Below are 14,225 nucleotides of genomic sequence, written 5' to 3' on the forward strand. Positions count from 1 at the left end.
AGGGTCTACAGGGTCCAAAGTCCATCGAGGTTCAAGTCTGCGGTCGTCTTCGTGTTTTTGGAGCTTATTGGCGCCGGCGGCTCCTCGCCGTGACTCACAGCTGGCGTGCGGTCGTCATGGCGTTGTTAGCCCCCCCCCCCCACCTCGCCAGCTCGCATGTCAGGATCCCCCACTAGTGTCAAAGGTGGATGAGTGGGTGCAACACGGAGGCCTGTTAGCGCGCTGCCTTACACACACACATGTGCTGTTCAGTCTAACTGGGGACCTTGGGGAAAAATAGTTAATACGGTTCATGGGGACCAAATTTAAATAATTTTGTATAATTCACACAAATTTTACATATCACTTAGGCATCTTCAGAATGAATCTGACTATCATTTAAAAAGGTTTCCCTTTAGGGGACCTATTTTTTTTGGGTCCCCATACCGTCAGAAGTCCCCTAAAGGTGAGTGTGTAAACAGAGCGACGTCCCCATTTAGTACGCATTGCCAGCACACACACACACACACACACACACACACACACACACACACACACACACACACACACACACACACACACACACACACACACACATATGGATTTATCTCTGTGGGGAAGGGGTGGCTGTTGACTTGAACCTGACAGAAGTCTTCCCGCAAGTTACCTCCAAGCCCGGTCAATATTGGCACGGCTTTATCGGGCATCGGCGCCTCAATCGATGGTCTCCTCTCGGAAAAGCCGCCGTCTAATAGCGCAGAGTTTGGCGGCAGCGACCGCGCGCACGAGTGCCGACGCACGGCGCGGGCTGCAATAACTCCACAGTCCAAATTAGCTATTGAACTGGCATCACAACTACAAAAAACAACAAATAGCTACGTCGCTAATCAGCAGCGGAATGTATTCGTTATTCTTCTCGGTCATAATATCTGACATTGAAAATGATGGAAACTTCAGCGATTGTTCTCCTTGCAGGTAATTTACGACGGCAGCCACCTTGCACACGCTAAAGAATAAAAATAAAAAAAAGACTGGAGATATTACAAAAAGTCGGGGGAAATACAGAAATACAGCAAAACAGAATGTGACACTTTGTTTGTGCTATTGCTCTTCTTGCAAGTAATTTATGATAGCAGCCACCTTGCACAGGAAAAATTAGGAATGATGTAAAATAGGACTGGAAAAGTATTCCGCAAAATCAGGGAAATCACAGGAATACAGCAAAACAGAATTTGACCTTTGGTTTGTGGGATTGCTCTTCTTGCAAGTAATTTATGATAGCAGCCATCTTGCACAGGACGGGACAAGCGGTAGAAAATGGATGGATGTATGGATAGCCAAACAGAATGTGACATTTAATTTGTGTGATTTCTTTTCTTGCAAGTGATTTATGATAGGAGCCACCTTGCACAGGAAACATTATGAATGGCATAAAATAAGACTGGACAAATATTCCACAAAAGTCAGGGAAATCACAGGAATACAGCAAAACAGAATTTGACCTTTGGTTTGTGGGATTGCTCTTCTTGCAAGTAATTTATGATAGCCGCCACCTTGCACAGGACGGGACAAGCGGTAGAAAATGGATGGAATGATGGAAAGCCAAACAGAATGTGACATTTAATTTGTGCGATTTCTTTTCTTGCAAGTAATTTATGATAGGAGCCACCTTGCAGAGGAAAAATTATAAATGGCGTAAAATAAGACTGGACAAATATTCCGCAAAAGTCAGGGAAATCACAGGAATACAGCAAAACCGAATTTGACCTTTGGTTTGTGGGATTGCTCTTCTTGCAAGTAATTTATGATAGCAGCCACTTTGCACAGGACGGGACAAGCGGTAGAAAATGGATGGATGGATGGACAGGCAAACCGAATGTGACATTTAATTTGTGCAATTTCTTTTCTTGCAAGTCATTTATGATAGGAGCCACCTTGCACAGGAAAAGTTATGAATGGCGTAAAATAAGACTGGACAAATATCCCGCAAAAGTCAGGGAAATCACAGGACTACAGCAAAACAGAATTTGACAGTTGGTTTGTGGGATTGCTCTTCTTGCAAGTAATTTATGATAGCAGCCACCTTGCACAGGACGGGGACAAGCAGTATAAAATGGATGGATGGATGGACAGCCAAACAGAATGTGACATTTAATTTGTGAGATTTCTTTTCTTGCAAGTAATTTATGATAGGAGCCACCTTGCACAGGAAAAATTATAAATGGCGTAAAATAAGACTGGACAAATATTCCGCAAAAGTCAGGAAAATCACAGGAATACAGCAAAACAGAATGTGACATTTAATTTGTGTGATTTCTCTTCTCGCAAGTAATTTATGACAGCAGCAACCTTGCACAACATAGAGAATTCCAAAATAAGACTGTAAACATTCCACAAAGTTAGGGAAATTGCAGGTGTACAGCTAAAAAAAATCAAGGATACAGCAAAACAGAATGTGACATTTAATTTCTGTGATTTCTCTTCTTGCAAGTAATTTATGATAGCAGCCACCTTGCACAGGGAAACTTATTAATGATGTAAAATAAGACTGGAAAAATATGCCGCCAAAGTTAGGGAAATTACAGGAATACAGCTAAAAGAATGTGACATTTAATTTGTGTGATTTCTCTTCATGCAAGTAATTTATGATAGCAGCCACCTTGCACAACACAATTAACTCTTAAATAAGGCTAGAAATATTCCACAAAGTTGGGGAAATTGCTGGAAGGCAGCTAAAAGAATGTGACATATAATTTGTGCGATTGCTCTTCTTGCAAGTAATCTATGATAGCATCCACCTTGCACAGGAAAACGTATAAATGATGTAAAATAAGACTGGAAAAATATTACGCAAAATCAGGGACGTCTCAGGACTACAGCAAAACAGAAGGACATTTAATTTGTGCAATTGCTTTTCTCGCACATAATTTATGAAAGCAGCCACCTTGCACAAGAGAAATGATAAATGACGTAAAATAAGACTGGAAAATAATCCGCAAAGTCAGGGAAATCACAGGAATAGAGCAAAACAGAATGTGACATTTAATCTGTGTGATTGCTCTTTTTGCAAGTAATTTATGATAGTAGACACCTTGCACAACACAAACTACTCTTAAATAAGGCTAGAAATATTCCACAAACTCGAAGAAATTGCTGGAAGGCACCTAAAAGAATGAGACATAATTTGTGCCATTGCTTTTCTTGCAAGTAATTCATGATAACAGCCACCTTGCACAGGAAAAAGTATAAATGACGTAAAATAAGACTGGAAAAATATTACTCAAAATCAGGGAAATCACAGGAATACAGCAAAACAGAATGTGACATTTAATTTTTGCGAATGCTCTTCTTGCAAGTAACTTATGTTAGCAGCCACCTTGCACAACATAAATAATTGAAAAATAAGACTGGACATATTCCACAAAGTCGGGGAGAATACAGGAATACAGCAAAACAGAATGCGACATTTAATTTGTGTGATTGCTCTTCTGTCAAGTAATTTATGATAGCAGCCACCTTGCACAGGAAAAAGTAAGAATGACATAAAATAGGACTGGAAAATTATTCCGCAAAATCAGGGAAATCACAGGAATACAGCAAAACAGAATTTGACCTTTGGTTTGTGGGATTGCTCTTCTTGCAAGTAATTTATGATAGCAGCCACCTTGCACAGGACGGGACAAGGGGTAGAAAATGGATGGATGGATGGACAGCCAAACAGAATGTGACATTTAATTTGTGTGATTTCTTTTCTTGCAAGTGATTTATGATAGGAGCCACCTTGCACAGGATAAATTAAAAGCCGCGTGTTCCACTTTTTTTTTTTTTAACCCCTTCCTAACCCTGAATGTACATTGAAAATACACGCAACCATAACTTAAAACGCCGGACATTCGAGGCATTTAAGAAACTCCACCTGGACAACTCTGCAGAGAGGACATATCCCGTGAAAAGAGGAGGTATGGTCAGTCTATTAACGTGAATCCCGACTTAAATAAGTTGAAAAATAAACATTGAAAAACTTATTCGGGTGTTACCATTTAGTGGTCAATTGTACGAAATATGTTCTGTACTGTGCAATCTACTAATAAAAGCGTCAATCAACATAAACAAAAACAACAACAACTAGTCTCCAGCGTTCTGCACACAGGCTCTAGCAGGCACACATCTTTGATTTATTTGCATCTCTTGTCTTCCCCCCTGCTCTTCTCCCAATGACATGCTTGATTAAAACCCTGACTGCAGGGGCCGGATGGGAGGGTGAGGTGGTGGGGGGGGGGGTCCACGCGGGGGCTTATCTCTCAAATGATTTTACGCCACGCCGCCATTTAGGGCAGGCTGCTTGAGACAAGGAGGGAAGGAAGACGCTTGACGGACAGGTGAGAAAAACAAAGACGTCGGTCGAGTGTCTGCCGCAATAAAACCCTACTTAAATATTTCATCCTCAAAGCAAAGAGGACGCTGGTGAGAAACACTTCTGTGGAAGTGGAACGACAAACTGTGTGGTAATTTGAACTGCCAGCGCGCTATCGCTAGAATGTAAGGATGTCAACAAGGATCTCTCGTTTCCTTCATTCTATCCGTCAGGACAGGTGCCGAGTGTGTGTCGTAAAACTAAGTATCCGGGGCACATCAGTACTGATCTATTGGGCGATGATGATGACCTATACCGACAGTGGCGTAGGCTGTATGCCCGAGCCAACATGCTGGGAAAGAAATTTTATTATTGTACAAGTGATGTAAAGATCAACTTATTCAGAGCCTATTGCACTCCTTTGTATACCGCCCCCCTGTGAGTAAAGTATAAGCAGAAAAGCTTTCGCCGTTTGCTTATAACGATTGTATGAGGCTTCTTTTGGGAATTCCAGGAAGCGCCAGTGCAAGCCAGATGTTTGTTAGTGTTGGGGGGGCCCACTTTCTCAGCGTTGCTACGCAACCTTATGTATAAGTTTATGTGTAGGGCATCTGAGTCTGAAAATGACATAATCCCTGTGTTAACAAACCCTGGCTGCAGTTCTGAGTTAGATACTCATTGTTAGTATGTTAGATAACTGACATTTGGGCTTTATGTTACTTTTTATTGTTTAGTTTTTAGTGTTTTAGTGTTTTGTGTTGTGTTTTTTATAGCAATAAAGATTGATGTCAGGTTCAAACACTGATGACATCTATTAAACAAGACAAGAAGCGAGGAATTAAACCGAGACATACTTCAATTTAGCTCAATTGAGGAGAAACGTCCGGGCTGTACTCTTGCAAAGTCTCCCACCACGCTCTGACGAAAAAAAAATTATTTGGACTTTTCCCTGATTATGTGACAACAGCTGTTTCTAAGGGAAGGGGGTCAAAAAGAGCCGTTGCCATTGGTTGCAAAACAGTTCAAAGAAAAAGTCCTGCTTGCTCTCCGCTTTGTAGATTTCGGGTCAAGACAAAATCTTCCTGTGGATTACAATAGTAAAAAAAAAAAGTTCTGACGAAAGATTGCACGCCTCCCCTCTTTTATTTGGACTTTTCCCTGATTACATGGCAACAGCTGTTTCTAAGGGAAGGGGGTCAAAAACAGCCGATGCCTTTGGTTGCAAAACAATTCAAAGAAAAGGTCCTGCTTGCTCTCCGCTTTGTAGATTTCGGGTCAAGACAAAGTCTTCCTGTGGATTACAATAGTAAAAAAAAAAAGTTCTGACGAAAGATTGCACGCCTCCCCTCTTTTATTTGGACTTTTCCCTGATTACATGGCAACAGCTGTTTCTAAGGGAAGGGGGTCAAAAAGAGCCGTTGCCTTTGGTTGCAAAACAGTTCAAAGAAAAAAGTCCTGCTTGCTCTCCGCTTTGTAGATTTCGGGTCAAGACAAAGTCTTCCTGTGGATCACAATAGTAAAAAAAAAAAAAGTTCTGACGAAAGATTGCACGCCTCCCCTCTTTTATTTGGACTTTTCCCTGATTACATGGCAACAGCTGTTTCTAAGGGAAGGGGGTCAAAAAGAGCCGTTGCCTTTGGTTGCAAAACAGTTCAAAGAAAAAAGTCCTGCTTGCTCTCCGCTTTGTAGATTTCGGGTCAAGACAAAATCTTCCTGTGGATTGCAATAGTAAAAAAAAAAAGTTCTGACGAAAGATTGCACGCCTCCCCTCTTTTATTTGGACTTTTCCCTGATTACATGGCAACAGCTGTTTCTAAGGGGAGGGGGTCATAAAAATCCGTCGCGTTTGGTTGCAAAACAGTTCAAAGAAAAAGTCCTGCTTGCTCTCCGCTTTGTGGATCTCGGGTCAAGACAAAATCTTCCTGTGGATTACAATAGTAAAAAAAAAAAATTCTGACGAAAGATTGCACGCCTCCCCTCTTTTATTTGGACTTTTCCCTGATTCCATGGCAACAGCTGTTTCTAAGGGAAGGGGGTCAAAAAGAGCCGTTGCCTTTGGTTGCAAAACAGTTCAAAGAAAAAGTCCTGCTTGCTCTCCGCTTTGTAGATTTCGGGTCAAGACAAAATCTTCCTGTGGATTACAATAGTAAAAAAAAAAAGTTCTGACGAAAGATTGCACGCCTCCCCTCTTTTATTTGGACTTTTCCCTGATTACGTGGTAACAGCTGTTTCTAAGGGAAGGGGGTCAAAAAGGGCCGTTGCCTTTGGTTGCAAAACTGTTCAAAGAAAAAGTCCTGCTTGCTCTCCGCTTTGTAGATTTCGGGTCAAGACAAAGTCTTCCTGTGGATTACAATAGTAAAAAAAAAAAAGTTCTGACGAAAGATTGCACGCCTCCCCTCTTTTATTTGGACTTTTCCCTGATTACATGGCAACAGCTGTTTCTAAGGGAAGGGGGTCAAAAAGAGCCGTTGCCTTTGGTTGCAAAACAGTTCAAAGAAAAAAGTCCTGCTTGCTCTCCGCTTTGTAGATTTCGGGTCAAGAAAAAGTCTTCCTGTGGATCACAATAGTAAAAAAAAAAAAGTTCTGACGAAAGATTGCACGCCTCCCCTCTTTTATTTGGACTTTTCCCTGATTACATGGCAACAGCTGTTTCTAAGGGAAGGGGGTCAAAAAGAGCCGTTGCCTTTGGTTGCAAAACAGTTCAAAGAAAAAAGTCCTGCTTGCTCTCCGCTTTGTAGATTTCGGGTCAAGACAAAATCTTCCTGTGGATTACAATAGTAAAAAAAAAAAGTTCTGACGAAAGATTGCACGCCTCCCCTCTTTTATTTGGACTTTTCCCTGATTACGTGGCAACAGCTGTTTCTAAGGGAAGGGGGTCAAAAAGGGCCGTTGCCTTTGGTTGCAAAACTGTTCAAAGAAAAAGTCCTGCTTGCTCTCCGCTTTGTAGATTTCGGGTCAAGACAAAATCTTCCTGTGGATTACAATAGTAAAAAAAAAAATTCTGACGAAAGATTGCACGCCTCCCCTCTTTTATTTGGACTTTTCCCTGATTACATGGCAACAGCTGTTTCTAAGGGAAGGGGGTCAAAAAGAGCCGTTGCCTTTGGTTGCAAAACAGTTCAAAGAAAAAGTCCTGCTTGCTCTCCGCTTTGTAGATTTTGGGTCAAGACAAAATCTTCCTGTGGATTACAATAGTAAAAAAAAAAAATTCTGACGAAAGATTGCACGCCTCCCCTCTTTTATTTGGACTTTTCCCTGATTACATGGCAACAGCTGTTTCTAAGGGAAGGGGGTCAAAAAGAGCCGTTTCCTTTGGTTGCAAAACAGTTCAAAGAAAAAAGTCCTGCTTGCTCTCCACTTTGTGGATCTCGGGTCAAGACAAAGTCTTCCTGTGGATTACAATAGTAAAAAAAAAAAGTTCTGACGAAAGATTGCACGCCTCCCCTCTTTTATTTGGACTTTTCCCTGATTACATGGCAACAGCTGTTCCTAAGGGGAGGGGGTCATAAAAATCCGTCGCCTTTGGTTGCAAAACAGTTCAAAGAAAAAGTCCTGCTTGCTCTCCGCTTTGTGGATCTCGGGTCAAGACAAAATCTTCCTGTGGATTACAATAGTAAAAAAAAAAAATTCTGACGAAAGATTGCACGCCTCCCCTCTTTTATTTGGACTTTTCCCTGATTCCATGGCAACAGCTGTTTCTAAGGGAAGGGGGTCAAAAAGAGCCGTTGCATTTGGTTGCAAAACAGTTCAAAGAAAAAAGTCCTGCTTGCTCTCCGCTTTGTAGATTTCGGGTCAAGACAAAATCTTCCTGTGGATTACAATAGTAAAAAAAAAAAGTGCTGACGAAAGATTGCACGCCTCCCCTCTTTTATTTGGACTTTTCCCTGATTCCATGGCAACAGCTGTTTCTAAGGGAAGGGGGTCAAAAAGGGCCGTTGCCTTTGGTTGCAAAACTGTTCAAAGAAAAAGTCCTGCTTGCTCTCCGCTTTGTAGATTTCGGGTCAAGACAAAATCTTCCTGTGGATTACAATAGTAAAAAAAAAAAAGTTCTGATGAAAGATTGCACGCCTCCCCTCTTTTATTTGGACTTTTCCCTGATTACATGGAAACAGCTGTTTCTAAGGGAAGGGGGTCAAAAAGAGCCGTTGCCTTTGGTTGCAAAACAGTTCAAAGAAAAGGTCCTGCTTGCTCTCCGCTTTGTGGATCTCGGGTCAAGACAAAATCTTCCTGTGGATTACAATACATCACAGAAAACGACACCTTCATGTCGGTTCCCACCCTACACAGTGGAGTTTTAAAAGCCTTTTGAATAGGAAGATCAAAGACAGCTTTTGTCTGCTCGCCGGGAACTCATAGCAACACAAAGTATTTTGATAACTTAGATACAATTATTCTGACGATGAGCATGCTAGCTTTTTTTTTTATTTTTTAGCTAATTTTATAGGTATACACCTCGGAATTGAGTATTTTGGTACATGCTAACATGCTAATCGTAGCACACAAGCTTTTTTGACTAATTTTCAGGTGTACACATCAGTCATGTAATTTTGTATTGGAGCCATGCTTACTGTTAGGCTGTTAACTTTAGCATTTTCAGCTAATCCTTAAGGTATACACCTCAAAATGTGATGCTTGCCTACTGTTAGAAAGCTAATGTTAGCATGTTAGCTTTTTAAAGCTGTTTTTTACAGGTATGCACATCTGAGGGATATATTTTAGCATTTGTCGCATGTTAATTGTCAACATGTTATTTTTGGGGGCTAATTTGCCAGTAACACACCTCATAATTATACATTTTGGCACTTAAAGCGGGTAAAACTGCTAGCATGCTTACGTTAGAATGTAAGGATGTTAACATTAGCATGTTAGCTTTTTTTTTTTAGCTGATTTTATAGGTATACACTTCAGAGTTCAGTTTTTCGGTACATGCTAATGTTAGCACACAAGCTTTTTTGACTAGTTTTCAGATGTACACATCAGTCATATATTTTTTGTACTGGAGCCATGCTTACTGTTAGGCTGTTAACGTTAGCATTTGAGCTTTTTCAGCTTATTTTTTTAGGTATGCACCTGAAAATTACATATTTTGGTACTTTATGCTTTCTTATTGTTAGAATGCTAATGTTAACATGTCAGCATTTTTTTTTAACTATGTTTACATGTATGCACCTCAGAGCGATATATTTTAGCATTTGACACATGTCAATTGTCAACATGCTAACATAAAAATTTTAAATGTTAGCTTTTTTTTGGAAAATTTTTCAGTCACACACCTCAATATCATACATTTTGACACTTAACGCATGTAAAGTGCTAGCATGTTAATGTTAGAATGTAAGGATGTTAACATTAGCATGCTAGCTTTTGTTTTTTAGCTAATTCCATAAGTGCACATCTTAAAATTATATATTTTGATACTTTACTGTTAGAATGCTATTCTTAGCATTCTAACCTAGCGTTTTAGCTATGTTTACATGTATGCACCTCAGAGCGATATATTTTAGCATTTGAAGCATGTCAATTGTCAACATGCTAACATTCAAATTTTAAATGTTAGCTTTTTTTTGGAAAATTTTTCAGTCACACACCTCAATATCATACATTTTGAAACTTAACGCATGTAAAGTGCTAGCATGCTAATGTTAGAATGTAAGGATGTTAACGTTAGCATGCTAGTTTTTGTTTTTTAGCTAATTCCATAGGTGCACACCTTAAAATTATATATTTTGATACTTTACTGTTAGAAGGCTATTGTTAGCATTCTAACCGAGCGTTTTTAGCTATGTTTACAGGTATGCACCTCAGAGCGACATATTTTAGCATTTGACGCATGTTAATTGTTAACATGCTAACATTAAAATTTAAAATGTTAGCTTTTTTTGACAAATTTTCCAGTCACACACACCTCTAAATCATACCTTTTTGCACTTAACGCATGTAAACAGCTAGCATGTTAATGTAAGAATGTAAGGATGTTAACATTAGCATGCTAGCTTCTTTCTATAGGTAATTCTATTGGTGTACACCTCTAAATAATATATTTGGGTACTTTACTTTTACATGTTAATGTTAGCATGTTAGTTGTTTTTTTTTACTTTTTTTTGGGTATACACGTCAAAACGATGTATTTTGGCAATTGATGGATGTTAATTGTTTACATGCGACCATAAAAATGTAAAATGTTAGCTTTTTGGGCTAATTTTCCAATCATATATTTAGGCACTTGACGCAGGTGAACTGTTGCTATGTAAAATGTTAGGATGCTGACATTAGAATGTAAGAATACCAACATTAGCATGCTAGCTTTTTTGTTTAGCTAATTCTTTAGGTATACGCCTCAAAATTATATATTTTGGTACTTAATGATTGCTTATTGTTAGAATGCTAATGTTACCATGTTAGCTTTTTAAGCAATTTTTACAGGTATACACTTCAGATCGATATATTTTAGCATTTGATGCATGTTAACTGGTGGCATGCTAACAATAAAATGTAAAATGTTGCCTTTTAATTCTAATTTTCCAGGCACAAACCTCAAAATCATACTTTTTGGCACTTTATGCATGTTAACTGCTAGCATGCTAATGTTACAATGAAAGGATGTTAACATATATTTTTTTAGCTAATTCTATAAGTATTTTAACCTCAAAATTATACATTTCGGTACTTTACTGTTAGAATGCTAATGTCAGCATGTTATATTTTTTAGCTATTTTTACGGGTATACACCTCAGAGAGTTATATATTTACCATTTGATGCATGTTAATTATTTACATGCTACCATTAAAATGTAAAATGTTAGCTTTTTTTGGCTAATTTTTCAGTCACGCACCTCAAAATCATATATGTAGGCACTTGACGCAGGTTAATTGTTAGCATGCAAACTGTTAGCATGCTTACGTTAGAATGTAACAATGCTAACACCCGTATGCTAACTTTTTATTTTTTAGCTAATTTCTACCTCAGAGTCATATATATATATATATATATATATATATATATATTTCCGTATTTGGTGCATGCTAAATATTGGTCTGCTAAGGATATTTTGCTAGAGTGCTATCTGTTAGCATTTTGTTTCCGCTTTTCAGCATTGATAAAGTATATAAATACGAATGCAGACACATAGAATATACTGAGAAAACTTTTAAAATAGAGCAAATTCGCGAGCTTTGAAGAGCGATTTTGCGAGGGAAGGATGTACTGCCATTTTGTTAATTAATTTAGGATCTTTTTTTAATGGTTAATGTTTCAGTTTCGACCATATTTCGCCTCCATTTTAGGCCTTTGACGCCTTCATCTACATTTTCTTCGCCATGGAGATGGTCATCAAGATGGTGGCGCTGGGGATCTTCGGCCGCCGCAGTTACCTGGGCGACACGTGGAACCGGCTGGACTTCTTCATCGTCATGGCAGGGTGAGGCTCCCCCCCCCGGCGGTCACATCACGTCAGTGATTGACAGCTCTGTGTCGTGCAGAGTGAGGCATGATGGGTAATCAATTCAACTTGTGGGCTTTCTTATGCAAAAGTCAATTTTCATGTCAGAGGTTCGGTTGCCTGCCTGTTCATTTTTAGTCCTTTTATTTTGGTAACAATGCAACATTTAGCATGAGCACAATGGTCATGATTGGCAGCCGCCTGGCGCACAATGACACAATAACTTCAAATATTCATGTACAACTTTATTACCCAGCATACATTTCAACATCAAACCTTCCTTGAACTTGAACCATCAGTTCCGGCTAATTTTGCAGTTAAACGATAACTGTTAGCGTTTTGTTTGAATAGCTAATTTTGTAAATTAACACCTCAGTCTTATTTTTGATGCATGCTGAAGTTAGCATCCTAGCATTTTTAACACATTTGGCAGGTACACACCTCAGAGAAAGAAATGTTGGTACTTATGTTACAGTTAGCATTTTAGCATGCTAACATTATTTATAAAATTTAGCTGGTGTTTTAGTGTTTCACCAATGCAAACTGTAAGCATGCTATTGTTTGCATCTTAGCCTCGTACTGTTAGCATACATTTTTTTTTAGCTTATTTTGCTCATATGTTTTTAATTGAATTACTTTTTTATTGTTTTTTTATGTGCAGCACTCTGGAAAGAGTCGATTCGTTAATAGTGCTGTATAAAAAGTGGATTTGGATTAATTCGGTTAGAAAGTACAAACATAGCTTAAATGGTAGCTTGCTAATTTTGCTACGCTAATGTTAGCATGCTAACAGGGGAAACTTTGGCATACTTCTAAGATGGCACCAAGTAACACAATCCATGATGACGTTATCATTATTTATTTTATTATTTTATTTATTTATTAATTTTTTCACTTTTGAAAAATGTATTATTGTATCTTTTATTTTATCGTTTTTTAATTAAATTATATTTTATTGTTTTTATGTGTAGCACTCTGGAAATAGTCTGTGTCAACAGTGCTACATAAATAAAGTGGATTTGGCTTAATTAGGTTAAAAACTACAAAAATTGCTTAAATGTTAGCTTAAAATGGTAGCTTGCTAATGTTGCTATGCTAATGTTAGTGTGCGAACAGGGGAAACGTTGGTATACTTTTAAGATGACACCAAGTAACACAATCCATAATTCGATTATCATTATTTATCTTTTTATTTTAATTATTTATTTATTTTTTCACTTTTGAAAAATGTATTATTGTATTTATTATTTTAAATATTTTTAATTGAATCTCTTTGTTTAATTTTTATGTGCGGGACTCTGGAAAGAGTATGTGTAAACAGTGCTACATAAATAAAGTGGATTTGGCTATATTAGTTTAAAAAGTACAAAAATAGCTTAAATGTTAGCTTAAAATGTTAGCTTGCTAATGTTGCTATGGTAATGTTAGTATGCTAACAGGGGAAAAGTTGGCATGATTCTAATATGGCACTAATTAACAAAATCCATGATTACCATTATCATTATTTATTTTTTAATTGTATTTATTTATTAATTTTTTCACTTTTGTAAAATGTATTATTGTATCTGTTATTTTAAATGTTTTTAATTGAATTACTTTGTTTCGTTTTTATGTGCGGGACTCTGGAAAGATTATGTGTCAACAGTGCTACTCAGATAAAGTGGATTTGGATTTTACAGATTAAAAAGTACAAAAATAGCTTAAATGTTATCTTAAAATGTTAGCGTGCTAAGGTTGCTATGCTAATGTTAGAATACTAACAGGGGAAACATTGGCCTACTTCTAAGATGGCACCAAGTAACAAAATCCATGATTACCATAATCATTATTTATTTTTTAATTGTATTAATTTATTAGTTTTTTTCATTTTTTAAAAATGTATTATTGTATCTATTATTTTAACAGTTTTTGATTGAATTACATTTTATTTCTTTTATGTGCAGCACTCTGGAAAGAGTATGTGTCAACAGGGCTACACAAATAAAATGGATTTGGATTTTATAGATTGAAAAGTACGAAAATAGCTTAAATGTTAGCTAAGTACGTTAGCATGCTAATGTTGCCACGTTAATTTTAGTATGCTAACAAGGGAAACGTTGTCATACTTCTAACATGGCACCAAGTAACATAATCCATGATTACCGTTATCATTATTATTATTTTATTTTATTTGTTCATTAATTTTTTCACTTTTGAAAAATGTATTATTTTATCTATTATTTTAACAGTTATTATTTTAATTACATTTTGTTGTTTTTATGTGCAGCACTCTGGAAAGAGTCTGTTTCAACTGTGCTACATAAATAAAGTGGATTTAGATTTATTAGGTTAAAAAATCCGAAAAAAGCTTAAATGTTAGCTTAAAATGTTAGCGTGCTAATTTTGCTACGCCAATGTTAGTATGCTAACAGGAGAAAAGTTGGCATGATTCTAAAATGGCACCAAGTAACAAA

At 37.6% G+C, this 14,225-nt stretch overlaps 1 protein-coding gene across 1 annotated transcript in view; it reads left to right on the top strand.

The window, feature by feature from the left end:
• Window positions 1–14,225, top strand: part of LOC133561329 (voltage-dependent T-type calcium channel subunit alpha-1I-like) — a 289,397-nt gene that overhangs the window by 42,098 nt on the left and 233,074 nt on the right. The window contains exon 4 of the mRNA XM_061914691.1: window positions 11,618–11,751. Coding sequence (XP_061770675.1) covers window positions 11,618–11,751 — 134 coding nt within the window. The remainder of the gene's footprint in view (window positions 1–11,617; window positions 11,752–14,225) is intronic.

This window comes from Nerophis ophidion, linkage group LG01 (assembly GCF_033978795.1).
Source record: "Nerophis ophidion isolate RoL-2023_Sa linkage group LG01, RoL_Noph_v1.0, whole genome shotgun sequence".
Classification (NCBI taxonomy): Eukaryota; Metazoa; Chordata; class Actinopteri; order Syngnathiformes; family Syngnathidae; genus Nerophis; species Nerophis ophidion.